This window comes from Rattus norvegicus, chromosome 4 (genome assembly GCF_021556685.1).
Source record: "Rattus norvegicus strain SHRSP/BbbUtx chromosome 4, alternate assembly SHRSP_T2T, whole genome shotgun sequence".
Classification (NCBI taxonomy): Eukaryota; Metazoa; Chordata; class Mammalia; order Rodentia; family Muridae; genus Rattus; species Rattus norvegicus.
Genome location: NC_141537.1, coordinates 169,349,902 through 169,375,476, shown reverse-complemented (window position 1 = coordinate 169,375,476; position 25,575 = coordinate 169,349,902). Strand labels below are relative to the sequence as shown.

At 43.9% G+C, this 25,575-nt stretch overlaps 1 protein-coding gene across 4 annotated transcripts in view; it reads left to right on the top strand.

The window, feature by feature from the left end:
- The window catches only part of Lrp6 (LDL receptor related protein 6), a 133,771-nt gene extending 115,167 nt beyond the window's left edge, over positions 1-18,604 (top strand). The window contains exons 18-23 of one of the 4 annotated variants that reach the window (XM_087657745.1): positions 4,875-5,111; positions 6,019-6,129; positions 9,691-9,921; positions 10,994-11,130; positions 12,057-12,154; positions 14,288-18,604. In XM_087657745.1, the coding sequence (XP_087513871.1) occupies positions 4,875-5,111; positions 6,019-6,129; positions 9,691-9,921; positions 10,994-11,130; positions 12,057-12,154; positions 14,288-14,582 (1,109 nt within the window). In that variant the 3' untranslated portion in view covers positions 14,583-18,604. The remainder of the gene's footprint in view (positions 1-4,874; positions 5,112-6,018; positions 6,130-9,690; positions 9,922-10,993; positions 11,131-12,056; positions 12,155-14,287) is intronic. The other 3 variants (NM_001401820.1, XM_087657744.1, NM_001107892.1) reach the window with 3 other exon arrangements.
- The last annotated feature ends 6,971 nt before the right edge of the window (positions 18,605-25,575 follow it).

The following is a 25,575-nucleotide window of genomic DNA, read 5'->3' as shown; positions in this document are numbered from 1 at the left end:
TAAGGAAGGGGAGGGGGGAGGGGCATGTTTGCCCGGAAACTGGGAAAGGGAATAACACTCGAAATGTATATAAGAAATACTCAAGTTAATAAAAAAAAAAAGAAAGAAAGAAAGAAAGAAAGTACTCTTGGAGATAGTGTACCTCAGAGATGGAGGCAGTTCAAGGTCAGCCTAGGCAAGGAGACCCTTTCTCCAAGAAACAGAAATGAATGAGTGAAGGGAGGTGGGAAGGAAAGATTGGCGCAATCACAGAAGAAAATGCTGCACTGTGCACAGTGGCACATGCCCATGATCCCAGTGCTGGGCCGCAGAGGGAGTCAGGATCGGCCTAGGCATTTAGTGGGGCCTTGTTCAGTCCTCCACTGCTAGAGAGAGAAGGAAAGGAGGAAGCAGAGGGACAGAGGAAAGGAAGGAAAGAAAATGGAGGAAGAGGAAGGAGCCCTCAGTTCTTTCCAGGCAGTTCTGGGAGCAGCCACTACTCTGCAGACTGTAGCCCAGTCAGAGCCAGTGTTTTGAACGTTATCACTGGGGCCGTGGCATGTGATCTTTTGGGTGTTGGATTCTCTTACATAATCCTCTTACATAATGTATTTTTGAGATCCAATAGTATAAATGTGTCAGCACTTTTTAATTACTGAGTCATAGATCATTATGTAACACTACAGTTACACTCCTCTGAGGAACCGTTGTATTTAATTTTTAATGGAGCTTCTGTCGTGTTCTAGGCGGCCTCTGTAACTTACATTGATTCCACAGTATAAATAAGTGAAGTTTAGGAGCTAAACTGTACTGGACAACGCGCCTCTGAGGTTGCCTTACTTACGCGTCTTATGCTGTCTTTCTTCCCAGCTTGCTCTCTGGTTTATCTGACTTAAGAGTTTGATTGATGCCCCCACTGGCAAGTTCTGTTTCCGTGTGCTTCTGTGTACTTGTGCCATTACAAATATGTGTTTCTCTTCTTGTGTGATCTCCTCTTCCTTTTTCATCAAGTGTACGGGGGGTCCCTGTGCTCTGAGAAGTCTTTAATTGCTACTGGGAACTCTCTCTGGACGCCACCCTTGCTGCCAGTTCCCATGTTACACAGTGTGAACTACACTCCAGTCAGGTTGTACTTACTGCCTGATCCTGCTTTAAGCAAATTCACAGTTGTTTTTTTTTTTTATAAAGAACATAGGTCATATTTATACTTTTAAATCTAATATAGTTTTTTAAAAACATAATAAACTCGAAGAAAACAGTCCTTCAGATTTACCATATAAACTCTTCGGCTATCATCTGCAGTAGTCTGTTTTAAAGATGCTTTTCTGATCAGCATATGGTAAACGTATGTGTTCCCTGGAGGATTTACTAGCAGATGTTTTAATGAAGTAAGTTTAGTAAGATATATTAAGTGATATTAATAACGTAATACAGGATTACAGACTGTGATCCAGCATTCAGAAGGGTGAGGCAGGGTTTTCTCCAACTCAGGACCAGCCTGGACTGTACAGTGAGACTTTGCTCATGTAAACAAGCACAGGGTGACAGGGCTTTAATGAAGTCCAGTTCTTCTGCTCTCGTCCTTTTAGAGGTGACATCCCTGTGTATCACACAGTCAGCTGTGCATCCTCGAGCATCACTTAGCCTCTCTGACTCACTTTTCTCATTTGTAAAGCAAGGGAATCATGATCGCAGTAACCACACTAAATGCCAACCACTTCTGTAAATGACTTACGCTAAGAAAACTGTTTTAAGGCAGAAAAGCTTTACTCTGGAGAGTTCTGATATTTTTGTAAATTTGTGTATTTTTGTAAATCCTTTTACTGTTCTGCTGGATTTTCATGATTTCTGCATTGTTCTTCTATAACACATAGTTTTGGATGGAGCTTATGAAGAAAACTTGGCCTCACGTAGACATTTGGATAGGAAATGGACTGTAATGGTAGCTTTGCCAGGGTTCAGAGAGATGTGCCTCTGCACTGTCAGTTCTCATCCCCGGGACCCACAGGGAAGAACCAGGGTGGAGAGCACAACCTGTGTCCCTGTAGCTCATCAGCCAGTCTGAAGTGACGGATGGGCTCTTGATTCTATTAGAAGTCTTGTCTCAGAAACCAGTACAGTGAAATGCCTGGCACTGACTGTTCTCTACCTGCACATAGATCCCCATGAGCAGGCACAAATAATGATAGCCTTTCCTAATAATATGGGTATTCATCTTGGGTTTTATACTAAGTCTTGACAAGCAATAGTTTATCATAGGTTTGTTTGTAACATTAGCTTGCATTACCTTATATTAAAATATGTGTTTTGAGATAAGGATATAGCTCAGTGATAGTTGCTCACCTGCTATTTGCAAATCCTTGGGTTCTATTCCCAGTACTGCCAAAGGGTGTGTGTGTGTGTGTGTGTACATACACATATGCATGTATGCACACTATTGATGTTCCTGTGTGTGATGGCATGTACCTGTAGTACCAGTTTAAATTACATGGATGGTTGTGAATTATTTGAGCCCAGAGTTCAGCAGGATAACAGGATGAGACTTTGACTCTTAAAAATAAAGAAAGGGGCAGGGTATGGACACATGTGAGGAGGGCGTGCTTTAGATGATGCTCAGGAGCTAAGAGCATTTGCTGCACAAGCTCAAGGACCTGAGTCACAGTTCTAAACACCATGTAAGAGTAAATAAAGGCCAGGCGTGGCTATGTGTACTGTGACCCTAGTGCTGGGTGGAGTTAGGAGGGTCAGTGAGGCTCTATGGCCACCAGTGCAGCTCCAGGTTTAGTGAGAGACCTCGTCTTAAGTGGAGAGCAGTAAAGCAGGGCACTAGTGTCCTTCTCTGACCTGTACCATACACAAGGTGGAGAGAGAAGGGACGTAAAGGAAAACAGAAAAGAAAACGGCAGTGGGTGGATTGTGCCGTAGCCCCAGACTTAGGAGGTGAGATAGGATTACTGCAAGTTTGAGGTAAACTTAGGCTATAGACTGAGACCTTGCCTTAGTCTCCTGTTCCACCTGTCCCCTAATGTTGATTTTGTTGTTATTGTTGTTGGAGACAGGATTGCTGGCGCGTACCTTGTCTGAGTCTCACATTTGAGGTTCTCCATCTCCCGGTTGCCAGAATTGCTAACGGACAGCATCTGTGGATTGTATATGGCATACAGTTTGAGAACGTAGTCTTTTGGAGGTATTAGATTTTCATTCAGAAGCCTAGAGAGAAATGATTCCATGTACTTTCTGCTCTTGCAGAGGGAACCCAGCTCTGGTTTCTGGCACCCTCCTGGTAGCTTACAACCATCTGTAACTCTGGTTCCTGGGAGAAATGATGCTCTCTTCTTGCTTCCGTGAGCACCAGGCATGGACATTGTGCACATACATACATGCAGGCACCCACTCATACATGGACATGTGCACCTACATACATGCAGGCACCCACTCATACATGGAAAGAAATTTAAAAAAAAAATTCCTAGGTTTTAAGATTGCGATCTGCTTTATTATGCAGTGTGAAAAGCTTGCATTTGGTATTGTTAACATCCCTCTCGTGAGAATAATTCAGGTGCTACTCATCTGTCAAATTTGCAGAATTGGGTAGATTCAGATTGTCCAGAACTTGAATTTCTGTTCCTAAGTTCCAGTTTTATAATTAGCTACAAAACTGGCCATTGTTTTTGTTTGCTTGGCTTGTTTGTTTACTTGTTTATTTACTTAGGTAACAGACTCTTTTGGGTTTCTTTGTTTGCTTAAGTTCCTGCTGAATACCTGTTTGTCATTCTTTTAGATAAAACTAATACTTCATTTTGATTTATGTTTACAATGTAAACAGATGCTTGCCTTTTAAGAACTAGCCTGGTTAGATTTACAGTGTAAGTGTAATGTATGCCTCCCATCTCATCAAACAGTAATAAAGAGCTTGACTTGTTTTGTTTTTTTTTAACAGCATTTTTCTTACTGCCTTATGGTTTTGTTCATTAAAGCTGTAGCTCTATGGCTCCGTGGCCCTCAGGGCCTCACTCCTCCTACCGTGGTTGGCCACCTTGAGTCTACTGAGGAGTTTGCAGCTTTACCCACAAGTCGTTCTTCTGTGGTGTCAGTACAGATGTGGAAAATGCTAGTGCCACTGCAGAATTACTGTAAAAAGAGCTCTCACTTGTTTACCACTCTGCCTGCTGGTGGTCCTGGAAGTGTAAATGGGAAATAAGGCTGACTAAAGTCTCATACAAAAGCCAGCTTTGCTCAGAGCATCAGACAATCCACACTCTAAGGGTTAAGAGTAAAGTGAACAATCACAACAAAGGGTGCAGGCTGCACATGGAAGCCACAGCGGGCAGAAACATGCTTTTCCATAGAGACATATAGACAATAACAGTAGTTATAATGGGGAATCTGGACGTGTACTCACTTCTGTCCCCTATACCTGGAAGGAGCATGAAAACACATTACAAGATTTTGAAGAAACTGAGGTCACAAAACTCTTTGTTTTGTTTCTTGGAGTTTTCTCACAAGCACTCAGGATTCCTCTCACAAGACTCCATTCTTGGGCTGAGTTCTGACACTAACATGGTGGACCCAGTGACAAGGAGTCGGGTCTTCAGGGGGTGCGAGCAGGCTTTTGAGAACCTCGGTGCTCTGTTCCTTCTAAGCTAACTTTAAAAAGCTTGGAAGTTGGCAGTCATGGTAGCTATTCCTGGGTGGGTTGAAGATACTTTAGTCCTTTCAGACTGCAACTATAAGAATATCTGTGTTCTTACTAGTTAACTAGTCGGGATGACTGTGATCAGATCAGCATGTGTTGTAAAAATGTCTGTATTTTGAATAAGCTGGCTTGGCTCTGATTGTTCTATCTCTGTGTGACTGCTGTTCCTTTTGTCTCTCCTTCCATTGTTCTTGTGAAGAGCCTCCAACATGTTCTCCTCAGCAGTTTACGTGTTTCACTGGGGACATTGACTGCATCCCTGTGGCCTGGCGGTGTGATGGGTTTACTGAATGTGAAGACCACAGTGATGAGCTCAACTGTCCTGTGTGCTCGGAGTCTCAGTTCCAGTGTGCCAGCGGGCAGTGCATTGACGGCGCCCTTCGATGCAATGGTGACGCGAACTGCCAGGATAAATCGGATGAGAAGAACTGTGAAGGTATTAAGAATTCCGCTGTGCTTGGTTGATAGTTCTTTGAATCAAGTTATTGAACATCCAGTGTACTTTTGTTTTTGTTTTTGTCTTGGCTTTTGGCTCAGATTTGAGTTTCGTATTTGACTATGCCATGCACATTATGTATGTTGCTAATTATTTGAACCATTTCATATGTGTAAATTCTGTACAGATTAATGTGTTTATTTTGCTACTTTATTAAAATGCCTTGGTGGTGAATGACTTGGTTGTGATAAAAAACACACTCACATTGTCCAAGGACAACTTAATGAAGAAAGAATTTATTTTGGCCTAAGGTTCCAGAGGGAGAGTCTATAAAGGCAGGGAAGCCGACAGATCATTTCTTCTACTTCAAGCCAGCAAGTGGAGAAAGTGAACTGGGAGAGGGGTGAGACTGTAAGCTTAGCCCATCCCCAGTGATGTCCCCCTCCAGCAAAACTGCAGCTCCCCATAATCTAACGCAGTTCCACTAAATGGGGACCAAGTGCTTAAGTATGTGACCTTGTCATGAAGCATTGTTCAATCAAACCACCACAGTGACATTTTTATAAAGAAGCTTATTTAGCTCACATTCCAAAATGTCAAGGGCAGCTCACTCTACCTCCAAACCACACTAGGGACCAGGGCTCCAACATAGGACCTTTGGAGGAAGGAATATGTTTAGACTATCCAAATAACACCAGCAAGTTCTGAAAATTGAAAAATAGCACCAAAAATTAAGTAAAATAAAAAATTTAAGAGCAAAGCAGAGAATATCATTTCTACCAGTGGGAATCCTTAGAGATAGTACTCACCTTGTGTCTGAGCCTGGTGTTTTAGATTCTACTTAGAAAGTGTTTGATGGAATTTGTCTTTACATGGTGATAAAAATCAAACTCTGCCTTTTTTCTAGTGCTTTGTCTAATTGATCAGTTCCGCTGTGCCAATGGTCAGTGCGTTGGAAAACACAAGAAATGCGACCACAATGTGGACTGCAGTGACAGATCTGATGAACTGGACTGCTGTAAGTAGGGAGAGAGCCTTGTAAATCCCTCAGAAAGGAGAATTTGAAAAGTCTCTTTTCCTTTTCTTTTTATATTTACTTACAATTCTGATTTTCTTATGTAGAACATATATACTAGTTAATCGTGCTGATACTTTATTTTGCTTTTAGTAATCGGTTAAAGACAGTAGTTGCCTTGTACAAAGATATATTTATTAAACACCAGGTTTGTTAAACACCAGGAAGGAATAAGCATTGCCTCGCCACAAGTGACGTCACAGAATTCTCAGTAATTTAGAAACATGGAAATTAATTGATGATCTGGACTTCATTCCGAACATTAGGTTGTGTTAAACCGTTTTCTTGAAACGTTTCTATCAGTTTCTGGGGATCTAGAACCTAATCGCTTTCTTCCTCCTTTCCTGCCATCCTTTCTCCCTTATCCCCTCTGTGCCTGCTTGCCTGTCTCTCTTCTTCCGTGCTCCCGCTGAGGTAGCCTCTCACCTGCTCCTCAGGCTAGCCTTGAACTCACCAGTGCAGGAGCAGCCTCAGACAAGCCAGTCTCTCGTCAGGTTCCTGGGTCTTAGGATCACCGCATGTCCAATGCAGCCTGAACATGCTTAGGCCGTGGAACACCCAAAGACTTAGTGGCCAGTGACTGAACAGCCTGCGGTTTTTCAAGGCTTATAACTTTTGGCCAGTGCTCTAACATACAGCATGTCCCAAATCAGTACCCATAATTCTGAGTAGAATTTAGCATAAGTAGATTGACCATCACAAATTGTGGTAGAGTTGTAAAAGTTTGAGCATTCATAAATCCTTCAGCAGGTACTGGTTCCCCATGCTGTGTGCCAGGGATAGCCTGTGTAGTTCAGATGGAGAGAAGGTGGGATCAGGACTGCCAATGGGGGCTGGAACCACAGATCACTCTTTCAGCAGAAAAATATTTGTTCTCGTTAAGTATCGGTTTCCTCACCTGTAAAATGATGCTGATATTTCTCATGGTTGTAAAGAGAATGAACTGCTTGAGTGAATGAATCATCTAGCCTGGTGAAGGTGGAATCTGGTCCACGGGGGTACTGTTGTCAGAGTAAAGTGAGCATCAGAATTGTTATAAAGCCACACAAGTGGTCGCACAGAGGAGGAGACAGCCAGCTTCTTAGGAATGTAGATGGAGTAGATCAAAGCAGCTTCCTGGAAAAGTACTTGAGATCAAATGCTGATAAAGTATTTGTTCTACAGATCGGTAGAGATGCTATCCTATGTTTAGAGCCAGAAAGGTGTGAAACCAGTCACCTTTCTCGAACTGCTATGTTTAATGGACTTGCCACATTGGCTGTGCTTTAGGGGGTCACCAAGAGAGAGCAGTAGTGTAAGATCATTAAGGTGAGATCACAGGGTACTGTTTGCTTTTCTACTAGTGAGCAGAGGTGGTACACAGTTCATATGCAGGATCACTGACATTGAAAGAAAAGACGAGGGTGGGAACCTGAGAGCAAATGCTATGAAATGTGTTTCAGGTGCTAAGACTGTAGGCAGAAACATCTACTAGGCTGCTGATTTTCCAAATTCTTTGGACTCCATCAAGAGCAGTGCAGTGATGAGATGCATGTGTAGACAAACGGGTGTCACACAGCAGCATTTATGCATACAAGGTGCTAGGCTACATCTTGATGGTTTCTCTTTCCTTTGGTTTAAATGCCTGTTGCAACCCTCTAAGTTTTCCACCATCTGCTGATGAGGCTTTTGTGGTTCTGACAAAAGATGATCTAAATCAAGAGGATCGAGCAGCGTGGCTGGGAAAGGAAGGCGGGGCTTCAGTTACTTCAGAGACACAGGGATTGGTCGCCACTTAGATACAGTTGGCATTAAGTTGACCCATGTGTACCTCTCAGAGTGACTGGAGTCGTACCCAAGATACACAGCAGAAACTAAGCGCTGAAGCACCACCTGGGGCCCTGGTGTGGGTGCAGTGCTCTGCTAATCAGTGCAGGCTGCTGTCTGTGAAATATAAATGGCTGTCCCGGGCGTGCACTCTACAGCTTGCCCTGGCCTTGAGCTGGTTTATCTGTTTCACATCTGGAGAGGTGGTGATAGTGGTGAGTTTGGTTTGTTACGTTAAGGGTAACTATAGACTGTTTTTCACAACTGTTAGGAACTTGATCAAATGTGTCTACGGCTCAGGAAGGTGTTTGTACTCTCTAGACTATGAATGGTAATTGAACTTAGAGTGATGGACAAAGTCTCCAGAGAGCAATGGAGGAAACAGTACATTGTAATAACTCAGGGAAGCATACACAATGAATTGGGAGCAGGAGTAATCAGAACTAGTAAATAGGCATGGTTGTCCATGTTTGCGACCCCAGCAGTAGGGATGCATGAGATCACAATTTGAGGTGCAGCTTCAGCTGCATAGCTGATCGAAGCCAGCCTGGACGAGGCGAGACCCTGTTTCAACAAAGAAACAGAAAAAGTAGGAGAACGGCGTCTTCCACAGTGAGCAGATACCATCTAAAAGAAAACATTGCCTACTCTATTGAGCATGTAGAGAGGTCTTTGAGTTGAAGAATCTCTCAAATATGGCAAATAGGAGAGCCATTTCCCTGCAGTGGCGAGGGAGGAAGCCTAACAGCAGTGTGACCCAGAGACCAGCAATGTGGGGCAGAACGTCAAGAGAAGGATGCGTTCTTGAATCCTGGCATTGGGGAGGCATAGCAAGGCACCAGGAGAGAGTACAAAAGTGATGACAGCTGGTGGGGACCACAGAGAGAGTGTGTGCCCAGAGGACACACTGAATTGGGAGCTGATGGCCACAGCCAGAGACTGCTCCCTGCCATTGTCACTCCTGTTTCTATTAGGGATGAGTGTAGCTACATGACAGGAAATTGGGGTATCAGCAAGCAGGAAGTATTTAAGGGGTCTTCAATTATGAGATTATCCATGGATTAACTAGCCAGAGTGGAAGAATTTTTTCTTCTTAATAACTATGGGTGCTAAACTTGATAACCCACTTCTTACTCTTTCCAAATTCATGCCTTCTGCTTCTTAAACACTCAATTAGTCAGAAATCCAGGAAGGTGGGTGTGCTGGGATCCACCTCGAATCCTTTAGTAGTCAAGGACCTGTGTTTATCTTGCTCTCATGCAGCCAGGGAGCCTGAGGACAGTAGTGGTTGGATCCAAGTGCCTTCACTCATCTGTAGCTTACAGATTTCCTTCACTAAACCTAAGTGGCACTATTCAAATCTAAGCTCTAGTTCCGGGCTGTTCTTGGCTTTTTCACCTTTCCACTGAAAGCATTTAGTGATGTCTGTCTAGATCTGACCCTTCTGGCCAAAAGTTTACAATGACACTTCCTGGCCTGTTGTCGTATCTTCATTTAACAGTAGCTTCTTTAAGTTTATTTAAATTAAATAATGTCATTTAATTCATATCTTTATGTTGCATGATATGTATGTGTATATGTGTTTATATATAAACTGTGTATTTGATTTATTAACATTTTTACTTTTGCATTCTTGTATTGCTATTTTGAATATGCAGTTGTTTTTCTATTAGATAACTACAGTGTTCTCCATTTTAGATCCAACTGAGGAGCCAGCACCACAGGCCACCAACACAGTTGGTTCCGTTATCGGAGTAATTGTCACCATTTTTGTGTCTGGAACCATATACTTTATCTGCCAAAGGATGCTGTGTCCTCGTATGAAGGGGGATGGGGAAACCATGACTAATGACTACGTGGTTCACGGCCCAGCTTCTGTGCCCCTTGGTTATGTTCCTCACCCAAGCTCTCTGTCTGGATCTCTTCCAGGTAAGCGAAGACAGGTTTATGAGAATCTGGTCTTGTCTAGTTTTAAGTTCTAGGATTACAGACTAGATTACTCTGGGTTTAAGGAATTGTGAGAATTTTTTTTACACTTTTATACTGACTTTCTATGCAGAAAGACTTAAGTATCATTCCGTTTGCCCGCTCCAGGCCTCTGACTGTACCACTGAAAATGTCAGCCAGTGCTTTGGTGAATTCCTTCACCACTGGGGGAGCCTGAGGCTATTGAGTGTAGGAATAAAGGCGTTAAAAGACAGAGCAGTTTGCTGTTCACAAAGAAGAGTTTGGAAATAGCTGGTTGACAGGGAGAGAGTGTACCCTCCTCTGTCCTCTCCAGATCTAACGTGCTGACACTGGTGTGAGCACACTGGTGTGAGCACACTGGTGTGAGCGTGGTTTAGGTGTAGGCAAATGCCAGTGTTCCACTCTGGCTATGTTATTCTTGGGCAGTAAAGCTTTTCCCAGGGTTTTGTGGTACAGTTAGTGAAAAGAATCTTGTGTTTTAATACAATGGAGTTGATGCCTGGTCGGAGATCTCTGAAAATAGGAATTTACTATGGCTGTGACTCTCAAAAAAGCTATAGTATTTAAGCTGGTAGATAATGGTGCTTCCTTGTTGCCACACCTACTTGTAGTCCATAGAAATGCAGACAGACTTGGAACAAATAGTGTTTTTTCCTTAGCATTAGCAGTTTTGAGTTCAGAGGTGTCCAGTCCTGTGGTAAAGAAGTATCGTCTGTGTACCGTGTCTGTCTCATAAAAAGGCTTTGCTTTCTTTGAAGCTTGTCTGCTGGTTGATCTCTGCTCGACAGTCTTCCTCCCCACAGTCCTTTCCTTAATCCTCCATGCTGTTTCCCTGGTCCCTGGACATGACCTTATTTGAGTCTAGTTCTCCGTGAAATCATTCATTTCATTTCCCTTTTCCATGAACGCTTTACAGCTATAGTAGGAAGAGGGCGTATGTTGCTTTAGTCAATGTGCTCGTAACTTGAGTATTGATTAGCTGTTTCATCTATACTTGTAAATGTTACTCACCCTTCATTTTTCTTCCCTTCAGGGATGTCTCGAGGCAAATCAATGATCAGTTCTCTCAGTATCATGGGGGGGAGCAGTGGGCCCCCCTACGATCGAGCACACGTCACGGGAGCGTCCTCAAGCAGCTCTTCCAGTACCAAAGGCACTTACTTCCCTGCAGTAAGTGGCCCACTCTTGCTTTTCTGACACTGGTACAGTGCACAGCATGTTAGATGAATTCATTTAAATGTGACTCAGTGATCATAATATAAAAATAGTGCTGGGTGTGGACTTCAGTACGTAGGATTTACCACCACTGCCCTGTGCGTGACATCCTTTAAATTTCCTGTGTAATAGTAAGTATAGTTGAAAGATTAGACAAGTCAAGTAAATGTTAAACTACTAAGGAAGCAAAGAGACTGAAGACCTTTATTGTAACCTCCTAAAAGTAGCAGCCTGTAGCTGGGGAGTCAGTTCAGTCTGTAAAATGCTTGTCTCATAGGCAAGAGGGCCTAGGTGCCATCCCCAGCACAAGATAAAAGCTGGTCCTCATTCATAATCCCAGGCCTGCAGAGCAGAAAACAGGAGGACCCCTGGAGTTCACTGGTCGGCCTGTAGACTAGTTAGCAAAGTCCAAGCCAGTGTGAGTGACCGTGTCTTAAAGGAGGTGGACAGTGTTCCTGAAGATGACAAGTAGGGTTGTCTTCTGGCCTGCAGATGCACGCACGCACGCACGCACGCATGTGTGCTCTTGTATATGTATATATGTGTGTGTGTATATGTGTGTGTGTGTGTATATATACTATACATATATATATACACATATATATATGTATATAAAATTCTGTTTAAAAAATTAGAGCCTGTCTGTGCCAAACAAGCCACTGATGTAGGTGACATGTTTTTCCCCTTACTACTTGGCACTGGTTAGGATGGAGAATTGTGACCTAGAAAAGGGAGCCACAGTCGTGAAGAGCTGCTCAGGTAGTTGTTTTGGGAAGAAGAATATGATAATGCTGTGACGGAAAAGGAAGGACACAGAGATGAATAGACATAAGATCTGTGGCGATTTCTTTAGTTTAATATTTTAATTGTTTTCCTTTTAGATTTTGAACCCACCACCATCGCCTGCCACAGAGCGATCCCATTATACCATGGAGTTTGGCTATTCTTCCAACAGTCCTTCCACACATAGGTCCTACAGGTAAGACACACATTCCACATTCCAGTTGTGAACACACTTAGTGTCAAGTGAACAGACCATGATCACCAAAGAAAGAATAGGATTCTTGACATTGTCAACCTGTAAATCCTTGCTCTCTCCGGGCATTATGTATTTTAAAAGGCAGTTACACAAGAGTCATGCGGTTGAGAACCAGATGAGACAGGTCAGAGAGTTGTGAGAACTTGCAAACAGCAGGAGCCTGCTGCGTTTACATACGTCTCTGCGACCCGAAATGAAAGTTTTATGTAGTTAGTTTCCCTGACATGAGTGGAACGTATTTGTAGGCAGCAACAAGAAGTGACTGCGTGTGTTCACGTGCGCGTGCAGAGCAGGGCGCGCTTCCGACCTCCTCAGACGCCAGCAGAGTTGGTAGTGCTGCATTCTCTGTCTGAAGCCGGCAGGCTGGGTCTGTGGACCTCAGTGCCCGGTGCCTTTCGGTCACAGTGATCTGGTGTGACCCGACAGTGACGGAAGCACGGTGGAAACCGCTTACCAGCATCAGTGTATTCAGTTCTGCTTGAATAAAACACTGAGCGAAGTGTGACTGCATTGAATCAGTTTTTAAATCATTTCTTGTGTTAGGTCTAAAACCTGTGTCAAACTTCTTATCATTTTCCATGATTTTAGATTTACAGAATTTTGTTGAGCAGCTTCCCTTTTTCCCCATTCATATAAGCCTGGAAGTGTTCAGCTTTTTAAATTCTAATCCAGAAAATCCTCCCAGCCTTTGACACCTGCTTGGACAGAAAGGCGAAACAAACATCCAAAGCGCTGTGATAATGTCCTATCGGTGCTGATGCTGAAAGCCTGGAACCTGCTCGGTGTGGCTGCGGCAAGGCTGTGTGACAGCACAAGGCGTGGGTGTGTGCGGTGTCATTAGGAAGTCAGTTCCTCTGGCCCTTGCCCCTGTCTTGCAGTCATTGTACTTTAGAAACAGTTCATGCATGATCCCCGCCCCCCCCTTTTTTTGCATGAATTTTTAGGATAAGATTTTAAGATAAGCTTGCCCATCCTTACAACAAAAGTCATGAGATCATATACAGACCATTCGGAGTTGTAGTCAGCTCTTACCTTCATGCGTGTGCTCCTTGCCACGTCTTTTTTTTTTTTTAGATAATTACATTACAAATTTACAAACCAGGTTACTTTAAAAGGTACATAAGCAAGTATAAAGATGGTAGACTCTTGTTCTGTTAGAAAGCTCACCGACCATCTGGGTATCAATACTGATCTGATATTGATCATTTTGATACTCAGTTGAAACCATACTTGGGATGGTATACGCGGTGCCAAAACTACCACTTGCAAGTTAGAAGGGTTTCCCTTTGCATGTGATAGCAGTGGGCTAGGCATGCCTCCCTGGAAGTTCAGCCTGGATTGTGTAGTATTTTACGTTGAAGAGAAAGGAGGTCTTCAGACACCATAACATACCTATCAGGCAAATTACGAGATGGCTGACGACTGTTGGGAGAGCGTAGACTGTGAAGACCCATTTCCACACTGATGTACAGGAGCTGCTGAGATCTGGGAGTGAGGTTTGTAGCAGGGGTGCACCAAGGCTGGAGGCGAGCAGTAGACGGCTTGCTTTGTGTGGGCAAAGTCCTGGGTTCAGTTCCCAGCACCAAGAGAAAAGCAGTGCTTTTCTGAAGTGCATCGAGAAGTACAGGTCTTGAGTTGTTTGTTTCATTCTTTTATTTTCCAATGTGTTGTTACTGGGGCTCAAACCCAGGGCCTGTGCATAGCACGTGCACCTAAGTTTACCTCACGATGAAGAGCTGTTTGGGCCCAGTTGAGTTCCTTTGCTCTCCAACCCCATCTGTTTCTTACTTGCCTCTAGTTACATTTTACTTGCAAATAAGAACTTGCGTGGCTCTTCCTTTAATAATGTACTATTCCTCTTCATCCGTGTCGATGAAAAGCAGTGGCTTTTTAGTTAAGATCGTTCTAGGGATTAACCATGGCCTCACTGCAGCCTCACTACACATACCAGACAAGGACCACCCATCCACCAGACAGATTTGAGCTACAGTAGCTCATAGCCTTCAGACTGATTTCTGACACAGTATTCTTCCAGAAAACTAACTACACTTCTTTCTTGCTTTCCTCCGCTAGCTACAGGCCGTACAGCTACCGGCACTTTGCACCGCCCACTACACCCTGCAGCACTGATGTCTGTGACAGTGACTATGCTCCTAGCCGGAGAATGACCTCAGTGGCAACAGCCAAGGGCTACACCAGTGACTTGAACTATGACTCAGAACCTGTGCCCCCACCACCCACACCCCGAAGCCAGTACTTGTCGGCAGAGGAGAACTATGAAAGCTGCCCCCCTTCTCCATACACTGAGAGGAGTTACTCCCATCACCTCTACCCACCACCACCTTCCCCCTGCACGGACTCCTCCTGAGGAGGGCCCCTCCTCCTCTGACTGCCTCCACCGGGACATGTAAATACACATCTGGTTGAGATCTGGAGGGGGGGAGGGAGCTACAGAAAAGAGTGAGGCAGACCTGTACAGTTAACATAAAGTGGGTGGGGTACCTGAGATATTTGTACAGAAGAAAAGGATATTTATATATTTTCTTAAAACAGCAGATTTGCTGCTTGTGCCATAAAAGTTTGTATAAAAAATAAATTTGTACTAAAAGTTTTATTTTTACAAACTAAATACACAGAGCATGCCTTAAGCCCAGTGAAGAAACTGAGTACAAAGGAAGCGGGACAGTAAAGGCATCACTCACCAGGAATGTCTGGGCTTTAATGATACCAAAAATACAAAGGAGAAAGTAATGCCATCTCCAAGTGGCCAACTTGGAAGGAGCCAAATTGCCTTCAGGGTAGCTAACATTTGAGGGCCCCGAAAGAAAAAAGAACAGTACCAACTTTGGACAAAGGGCTTTGTTTTCTCCAACAGTTCACGAGGAAAGTAGATATTTGTGAGATCCATTTTGAGTGTTGCTGTCGTAGGAGCTGAAGTGTCTCTTGCAGGACGCCGCAGAGCTGCTGAGCTCTCACGCCTGTCACAGTTCACGCTAACACCAGCCGCTTTCACGGTCTGCCTCCCCAGCACCTTGGAGACCCGTTTTGCTAAGAGCCATGATTTATTTAAAAATGTGAGGAATTGAGTAAATGGAATTTCCTAAACGCGAGATTGGACTCAGTGTTCCTACTACGTTTGTTCAGCGTTTGGCTGAGTGTCTAAGTGGTTGGCTGTTTTTGCATAATCAAAAGTTAGCCATATTATTGGTCTTCCATGATTGTTTTAATGCTCATTACAGTGTCTTTTTACAACATATAAAAATGCTTAAAAACACAAATCTAACTGTTATATTCTTGTACTTTAGTTTTGTATCCTTGCAACGTCCAATATCACAGTGAAACATTTCAATATGCTCTGGCTAGAAACAGTCTGTTTAAAAGAAAGTTTTGTTGTTAGTCGGCTCTCTCTGTATGAACTGTTTGTGACGCTTTCACTTTCTGCGGACCAGCTTTGCTCAGAGTGACGTCTGCAGTGACCTCTGCCCGTGTGGTGTGAGATACCTTTCTTGTTATGTATGTACTGTGAATGTGTGTGTTTTCGCACCACCCGCAGTCTGTCCTTCCAGTCTCCTCTGTGTGTCTTTGTGTGTTCTTTCCTGTCCCATTATGGAGTCAGACAATATCACAGACTTAACGGTGGGGATGAAATGGAAGACACTGTGAACTTGTCAGCTGCAGAACTTGAGCAGTGGAGACAATGGAAGCCTCTCCGGTCACATGGCTGACCTACTGTCATGCATCAGGCTGCTGCTATGTCCTTCACTGTTGGGCTGGCCTGTGGGATGACCCTGTCAGATGTTAGTGTCCTGCTTTCACACGTGTCTAGCACTCCCCTCCTAAAGCTGAACTGTTTAAGCTAGGATTATTAATTATTGAATATATTTTAATTGTTGTTGATGTGAGGCCTCTCTGAATTTCAGAGCCTAAGGGGAAATGATGAAAGGAATGATTCCAGAATTTTGGCAAAATTTAAGTGACCTAAAAAAAAAAAACACCTAAGTATATTTTTAAAGAGAAAAGCAGTCCCTTCAGAATAATGCCTGGATTGTTGGGGAGAGCTTAGTGAGAATCGAGGCCTTTACCTTGAGTGTAAATAAATGGCAATTCCTCCGTGTCTTGCATGTCAGTCACACAGGCATTAACTCTCCGTTACTGAGACGAAGTGCGGAGTTTCAGACTGGGCACTGAACTTGCCTTCTGTGACACACAGGCCACTCGATGTTTAAGTGACAGTGGGAGGGTAGCAGTTCTGGGTGTCAGTCAGAATTGGAGAATTCTGTGTTTACACTTTCATTGTGCGTCTTTCTTTACCGGGTGGACTTCCCATGCAGAGACTTGCCCCACCGTGTGCTGGGTCTTGGCTCAGTCCAAGTGCTTGTGCTGGGATGGCGATGGCCAGCCTCTTCTTGCAAAACGCTGACGGGTGTGCCAATTTGTCGAATGATGTGAAGGCAGTTCAGGTTAGTCTCGGTATCCTCTTTCTGGGTCAGCTCGGCTATGGTGGAGATTTCTGAGAGTACCTTTTAGTGAGGGCCCTTAAATTTGGGAAAGTTCCATGGACAGCTAAGTTTATTCTTGAACATAAAATAAGGAGGAAAAATGAACTTATGAGAACACAATTGAAGAAAAGGGAAAGAAAGGTTTAAGTTCAGTTGCATCTAGATTCGAGGAAACATGAATAAAATTTGATTAGATTCCGTAATTACATGGGTATTTATTTTGAACGCACATGTTAATGTATGCCTGCTTACTGATTGAGCATCTATGAGCCGAGCTTTCGTGTAGCTTCTATACACTGCGGTAAATCTTTCTGCATTGCAGTCTTTTATAACTAAGACTCAGACTTCACTTATTTGGAGCCCGAGTCTTCTAACCAAAACCCAAGAGCTCTTGCTTAGGTCAGATAAATGACAGAGGAAGGTGAGGTTTAGTCTAGAGTTGGCTAGAATGTTAGCATTTTTCCTCTGTTTTTAAATTTTACAATCCTTTTCGAAATGCATACTAAGTTGTACAAATAGGTAACAGGTTTTTTTTGGGAGGATATCATTTTGTCTTGTCGTAAAGGCCCATCAATGAACAGATTGAGTTCATAGCTGTTAATTACCTCACCAGTTAATTGAGATGTGTCTAGTGATCAAGGCTTTCTGCAGGGAAGCCTGCTTCTCTGCGGGGCTCAGAAACAAAGGTCTTGTTATGCTCGGCCCCAGTTTACTGCTTTAGTGACCGCCATGCTTACTGCGGCCCTGCTGACGTCATGGAAACGATTGCACACTGACTTCACACTCAGAGTTAGGTAGGAGCTCGGGTATCATCTGGCTGGCGGTCTTTAAGGATTCACAGATGACAGCCATGCACAAGTGTGGGTGTAGACCCTAAACAAGTTTATCATCACGCATTAGTTAAGATGTCAGAACCCCTTTTAATTTCCTGGGGTTTCCTTATCCCATGCCTAAAACAAGCCACACCCAGAGGTGTGTGCTTTTATGGCCTCTGGAAGACATTGCTTTGTAATAGTGGCAAGATTAGATCTAATACTGTGCCTCGTGGATCCTTACTGTCCCTGTCTTTCGACAACTGAACAGTTAACACCTGAGTAGGGGGAGGCAGGCGCTTGGGTTTACTTTAATGATTTAGGGGTCAAGTTTTCGGCTCTGCGCTCACCTCCTTCAGGGAGGGAAACTCATTTTTAACATTTTCACAAGGCATTTAAAAAGCATTCCTGATTTTATTCCTAGAGAATTCTTAGAATTACAGATTGATTTCCTGTACTCAGAAGCAGAATAGGATCCAACTCACTAATCATTGGGTCTCTCCACCATCACTTAGAGTCACAAGACAGCCCTTCTGCTTAACTGTCCACTTGGGACTTTCTCTGTCTTTTTCCATCAAACAAAGGGGAGTTGAGGAGTGGTAAAGCCATACATCCATGTGGATGTGTGTCTGTATCGATGCCTGAATATGAGGATTAGAGGAGAGAGAAGCAAGGAGACTGCTTGGGTCAGTCTGCTGAGAGGTGGCTGGAGAAAGGATATGGGAGGCTGAGCCTGCGGCCTTGTTGCAGGTGAAGGATCTGGCGCAGCTTTCGGATGCTTGTCCTTTGTGAGTCTAAACTTTTCTTTAAGCTTTAATCTTTATCATTGTCTTAAAGTCAGCTGGTGTCTCTTGTACATCGACTTTGGTACGGTGGTGCTTTGCAAGGATGTATTTATACTATAATGACCAACATTTGGTCAGCCCTTGTCCACTTATTCACTTTCCCCTTTTTGTAAAATAAGTGCTTTAATTATAAACTGTATAAATACCTTGTATAAACCCCCTTTTGATTATTACAAAAAGCTGAATTGTAACAAATGAAATGTTGATTTTTATAATAAAACATTGGAAAAATCAGTGGGAAAAATGGAAGTGTCTTTTTTTTTTTACAATAATAATGAAAACAGCTGTGACTTGTGTGATTAACGCTGCTTATTTCACACACAACAAATACAGCTTTGAGGTCTGCATGGAGAACTGAAAAGGGCGGGCGGTTGGCCAGTCTGGGACTGGAGCACTTGTGCCTAGTAAGAACCAAGGTTCCCCAGCACTGTGTTCTCCTTGATGGAGTTGTATCAGCAATGCCCTTTCTCTCTCCCAAATTAGCCGTAAAGTGGGGTTGCTTTTCCTGGTATGAAGCTCAGTATGACGCCGCCATGTAGGATCTGTGGAGCTAAACCAATGAGATCGTCAATACCTGCCGAGGCTCACATTGCTGATTTGATAGAAAGGGACAGTTTAAAATGGAAGCCAGATTCTAATGGGTCTTAACAGGTGCTCTTGATTCCTCCTGAGAGAAGTCTTATTTCCACTTTTCTAAGGAAATAGGAAAGGTCAACCATGAAGGTCATGCCATTTCAGCTACAGGAAAGGCTGAAGCTTTACTTGAACCCAATGTCGTCTCAAGATGGTGAAAAGCCATGTGTGTCTGGGGCCTCCTATTGCCCAACAGGCTTTTGGTAACATATTTACAGTACTTTTATTTTGCCTTGGGTATGCAGCTTGTTTTGTTTCTATAAATTTAACTCCCAATGAATTATGTGGCCAGTACTCTTGTCATTTATACCAATACAGAATCCACACATTGGGATCATTATTTAGAAAGCTTTCAACTTGAGTCTTGCTGTGGTGAATTCAGATTTAGTCAAAGTAGAAAATCACATCCAAAAGTCATCAACTGATGGATGGCGAGACTTGATATGGAAATGCCTTCTGGAAGATGAACGTCTCCAGTCAGAATTTCTGTCAAACTCAGATTATCATGCAGAGAAAGGTAAGACTGTGACCCGGATTCTGCTCTTTTGCATTGTTGTTGGGTTTCTATTGCTGTGATAAGACACCGTGACCAAGAGCATTTATAGAAGGGTTGGAAGCACCCAGTTCCAGAGGGTGGGTCCATGGTCCTCGAGCAGGTAGTAGGCATGGTTCTGGAACAGTAGCTGATGACTTCTGTCTTGAGCCACAAGCACATCGGGAGTGGCTGGGACTTTTGAAATCTCATAGCCTGCTCCCAGTGACACCTCTTCCAACCAGATGACATCTTATCACTCCCAAACACTTCCACCAGCCAGGGACCAACTATTAAATAGATGACCTCTGGGGGTCATTCTCATTCAAACCACCACAATTGTCAGCTCATGTCTGCACACATTTACAGTTTAGAGTTTCTTCATTTTTGGGGGGATTTGGAGAGGGCTTGTTCTTTGTATGTTTTGAGACAGGTTTATAAACCGAGCTGACCTCGAACTCAGATCTGCCTCTTGAGTACTAGATTAAAAGTACACCATCAAGCTTTTACCGGCATTCCTGTCTCTGTCTTCATTATTCAGTTTATAACTTTATAACTCATTTTTTTTTTATTCTTTAATGAGTCACACAAAAGTATGCTCAATTTTTAAATATTTGGGGGACTTCCATTGTTTTGTTATTTTAAAATTCACTTCCATAAATGTCAGATTTCAGTTTTAAATCTTTGAGACTTGTTTTATGGGCCAGACTGTGGTGATGACTGCGTGTTTCTCCAGCTCTGGAAGAGATCGTGTACTCTGCTGATTGGTGGGTCTAAGCTCTCTAAAAGTCAGTGGGATGGCTCATGTATCCTGATGGATTTCCTGTCGTCTACTGTTACAAAAAAAGAGATGAAATCACTAAACATCCCTGTGGCTTTGCACGTTTTATCTTTTTTTGTTAGATTTTTGCCTGCATGTAACAGAATTGTTGCATTCTCAAAACTGTCCCCCCTTTAGCATTGTGCACATCTTTTCTGGCCTGTGTTCTTTGAAGCCTACTTGTCTGACATAGTACACCTAGCACACGGCTTTTTTATTACTCCTGTATATGCTTTTCTAGCCTCTCATTTCCTTTCTTTTGTGTATAGATTAAACAATTTAGAATGAATAAGTAGTCACTGAGGTGGGTTGCTGCCAAGCAGAAGGACCTGAGCTGGATCACCACAATGGAAGGAGAGCAGCAATCCCTTCATTGTCATTCGAGTTAAACAAATGTAAATAAAAATGTTAGCCCTACAGGTTTTAGTGGGGTCTTTTTTGTTTGCTTGTTTTGTGTGTTTTAAGACAGCCTTTGCTGGCCTGGAGCTTGCTATGTAGACCAGGCTGACGTCACACTCAGATCTGCCTACCTCATCCTGAGAGTTGAGGTTAATGGGGCTTTATTCTTATCTGCTTGTCTCTTCCCTTTAGTAGAAATATTTGGCTATTTCTCTAAAGCAGGAGTTCGTGGTTGTGACTCTACTGTTCCTTTCCCTTCCTCTTTCCTCCCTCCTCCCTATTCCCTCCTCTCTTCAGAAACAGAGCCTTGCTTTGTGATTCAGGCTGTAACCTGCTAGAGCCCAGGCTACCCTTGAACTCCTTCTTCCTGCTTCCCATTCCTGACTAAGGCTACACGTGTGTTCCACCACGTCCAGCTTTTGGTCTTAACTTCCCTTTCTCTTTGGCTTCTTTTGAATTGGCTATGAGTACAGTTGTTATGGCCCCCAGTCTTTCCAGCTGCCGCCGAGGGCACTGCTTTGTGGTTTACAGTATGCTTGCTCCCTTGACTGCCGTAGTCTTCCTGCAAGCAGGTTAGACCTGTTTGCATGTGCCCTTGAACCTCAGAATGAATACTTCCTTTTTCCTTCTTACCCTTTGTCCTCTCCACCCCTCCTGACCTTTAAAGTTGAAATGAGACACAGCAAAAATTACCATCAGCCAAATAGCTGTACACACTGGGAATGCCAGAATTTGGAGGTAGAAGCAAGGTCAGGAATTCAAGGTCATCTCCAGCTGTGTAGTCAGTTGGACGATAAACCTGAGCTGTTACCCTGTGGCAGTGACAGCAAGTTTCATACGAATTCTGAAGGACATCTCAGTGGTATTAAACAGTCCTTCTTAGAGGGGAGGAAATACAGGGACAAAGAGTGGAGTAGGGACTGAAGGAAAGACCATCCAGAGATTGCCCTCCACCTGGGGATCCATCCCAAATGCAGCCACTAAATCCAGTCACTATTGCTGATGCCAAGAAGTGCTTGCTGACAGGAGCCAGATAAGGGTGTCTCCTGAGAGGCTCTGCCTTACTGATACAGATGAGGATGCTCGCTGCTAACCATTGGACTGGACAAGGACCCCAATGGAGGAGTTAGAGAAAGGACTGAAAGAGCTGAAGGAGTTTGCAACACCACAGGAAGAACAACAATATCAACCAACCAGAACCCACTATAGCTCCCTAAACCACCAACCAATGAGTACACATGGAGGGACCCATGGCTCCAGCCGCATATGTAGCAGAGGATGACATTGTCCAGCATCACTAGAAGAAGCCCTTGGTCCTGCGAAGGTTTGTTTCCCCAGTATAGGGGAATGCCAGGGCAGTGAGGTGGGAGTGGGTGGGAGTGGGAGCATCCTCATAGAAGCAGGGGGAGGGGAGAAGGGGGGAAGGGGGATAACATTTGAAATGTAAATACATAAAATACCCAAGAAAAATAATTAAAAAAGTAAACATTCATAATGTTTCCATTCATTTCCATAACTTTATTCATTGTACAAAACTGAGCTGATGTGGTAGGCTTACGGATAAGGCCAGAACTCAGGAGTATGAGACACAGAATCGGGGCATGGTGAGTTCAAGGTCAGCCTGGACTGTGTAGTGAGAGACCCTGTCACCAAAATAAATAAAAACAAATGACAAAGAAAAATGGCTATAATGATACAAATAGTTTAAAAAAAATAACATACTCATCAAAATAACCCCCCACTACTTTCTTCCTGCAGTGTCTGGCACCTCCATTCAACTCCCTTTTCTGATAGGATCTACTGTAAGTAGCCCCTCAAGTGAATGTCTCTCTGCCACTCACCCATGTCACTTGGTGTAATGCCTTCAAGGTTTGTAGGGTGTCAGAATTTTCTTCCTTTTTTATGGCCAAATAATATTTTAAAATGTATCAAACATTTGTTCATCGAGCCGTTTCTTGGAAGACAAGAAGTTGGGTGGTTTGAGCATGTGAGCTGTTGTGTTGATAATGCTGCTTTGAACGTTGGTTTTAAAGTTCGAGGACTGGAGAGATGACAGCGCAAAGCATTTAGCCATGCTGTTGAGAGTGAAGTCCTGAGTGACCGTGTTGTTGACATGAGCACAACCATGTCAAGGACGCCGATGCCTCAACAAAGCCTTGAGGGCGAGGCTCAAAGGGACGGCAAGCCTCCCTCTGGTCCCACTGCGAATGCTGACGGTGTCCGGTGTCCGTGTGAACTATCCACCCTAGCTTCCTCCTCCAGGACGACTGCGGCCTGGGACTGTTTCCCTATAGAGAGCTCCTACTGAAATTAGCTAATCTTGTATCCTGTTCAGCTGTAAAACACAAACCCACCTCCTTGATTCGGATGTATAAAATAAACACGCTCAGGTCCTGGGCTCCATTATAACGATCTATGCGTACCCGATGTTGCTTTTCTGTCCTCGTGTCTATGTCTGTTCTTTCTTCACTCCCTCATTGTCCTGGTTAGGTCAAACCCCAAAGCCATGCAGAGTTCAGCACCTCTCATGCTTAAGGACCAGAGTTGGGATCCTCAGAACCCACATGAATGCTGGGTGAGCCAGGTGACTCACCTATAACTCCAGTGCTCAGAAGGCAGATGGGGGAATTCTCACACCAGGCTTGCTAGTTAGATAAACTGTATTGCCGAGCTATGGCTTTAGCTCCTAGACCCTGTCTTGGTGAAAAGACAGAAGACTCTCCATGTCAGCCTCTGGCCTCTACACACATGCATGCACTTGTGTGTGCATTGACGCATGTGCCCCCCTACAGGAATACATACCACATATATACTTGCAACAGTAAAATAGTCTCCGTTCAGAGGCTAGCAAGATGGTTGAGCCGGTGAGAGTACCTGCTGTCCAAGCCTGACCACCTAACTTCAACCCCTGGATCCCTTGTAGAGCAGAGAACTGACTCCTGAAAGATGGTCTCTGACCTCCACATCTGTGATGCCACACCCAATAAAAATAAAAGTTTAAAGTTATCTGCTCAAGCCTTGGCTTTTAATTCTGTGGAATATATAATTGCTATACCATATATTAATTCCGTTTTAATTACTTGAGTAATTTATTGGACTGTTTCCAACTCTACCCCTGTTGGAAGAGCCTGATAGTTGGTGGCTGCTAAATGAGGGAGAGTTACTGGAATGCCACATACTTATATGCATATGGGTATCACTAATTGGGCTCAGGGGATTAATAATAATCACACACACACACACACACACACACACACACACACACACACAATATCACTGTGTCCTTGAATGTAAGATCCTCCTGCCTCCTGTCTGCTATCACACACAGCTTATACTTCTGTTTTGTTTTTTGAGACAGGGCTGTCTGTGTAGCCCTGACTGGTCTGGAACTCAGAGGTTCACCTGCCTTTGCCTCCCAAGTGATGAGATTCAAGGTGTACCTTGCCTGGTTTATATCTTATTGATGTGTTGAAAAAATTTGTGTTTGTACAGTGTGTGTTTGTGTGTGTGTGTTTGTGTGTGTGTGTGTGTATGTGCACATGTGCGTGCACATGTGCACTGGTGTGAATTCAGATGCATGTATGCCACCTGTGGAGGTCAGACACAACCGTGGGTGTCAGTCTTCATATTGCACCTTGTTTTGTCATACGGTCTCTTAGTTGCTTTTCCTCTGCATAAACTAGACTTACTAGCCTGAAGGGGTCTGGAGATTGTCTAGACTCTGTCTTTTATCTCCCCGTTGGGGTACTGGGATTGCAGATGCTCATGCTGACATCAGAATTTCTTGTAGCTTCTAGAGATTTGAACCCTGGTCCTTGTGCTTGTATGCCAGGCACTTTGACTTAGTAAGTCATCTTCCCAGCCCAAGCATTCAAATTTTATTTATTTATTCAAATAAATGTCCTCTTTTGCCTTTGAAACCTGTGCATGTGTACGCTTGTGAGTATGTGCATGTGTTTGTGTGAGGGCCAGATGTTGAAGAAGTGTCTTCCTCAATCAATAATTTTCTACCTTATTGTTCAAGATAGGGTCTCTCCCTGCCCTGAGTTCCCTTACTCAGTTAGACTGGTCTGCCAGCCCTCATTCATGTCCCTACTTCTCCATCCCTGAGATTACCAGTGTGTGCCCCAACATCTGTCTACATGGGCAATGGGGTACTGTGTAGCAAGCATTTCCCTGAGGAGAAATTCTGCGTGTTCCACCTATTCTTCAAACTGGCATTCCTGGCCCCGAGAGAGTTGCTCTTTTCAGTAGCTCCAGGGGCAGGTCTAAAGTCTTGAGTGATCCTTCCATATGTACATGTTGATCTGTGCTCATGTGAAGGCTCGGGGCTGTCTGTACACCGAAGCCTCAGCCGTCCTGGACTCCTGCTCTGAGACTCTGGGTGGTTCCCCCGGGTGGTGAAGCCAGAGAATGCTTTCCTTGCCACATTCTAAAGCAATCATGGCCTCATGGAGCTCCTCCTCTGTCAGCATCCAGGTCTTCGCTACCATTCTTGTTTCGTTTATTTTGTCTGTAATTAAACTGAAGCCTCAAGCAGGAGATCAGATCTGGTTACTGTCGCACCATCCCGACTGGAAGCTGCGTATGATTCTGGAATCACTTGCAGAGTTTGTTATGACTCCGTGTATCTTGGGCCACGCTCCAGCTGTACTGATTTAACAAGCTGTGGCAGAGAGACTGGGGTATGGTTTGCAACCATGTGCCAAGGAGATGCCTTGTGTCAGATGTGCAAAGTCAAACTGCATCTGTACAAAAGAGCTCCCGGGCCACTGAGGAGGGCTGCATGCGCCAGCTCACAGGGTGCAGCGCACTAAATCC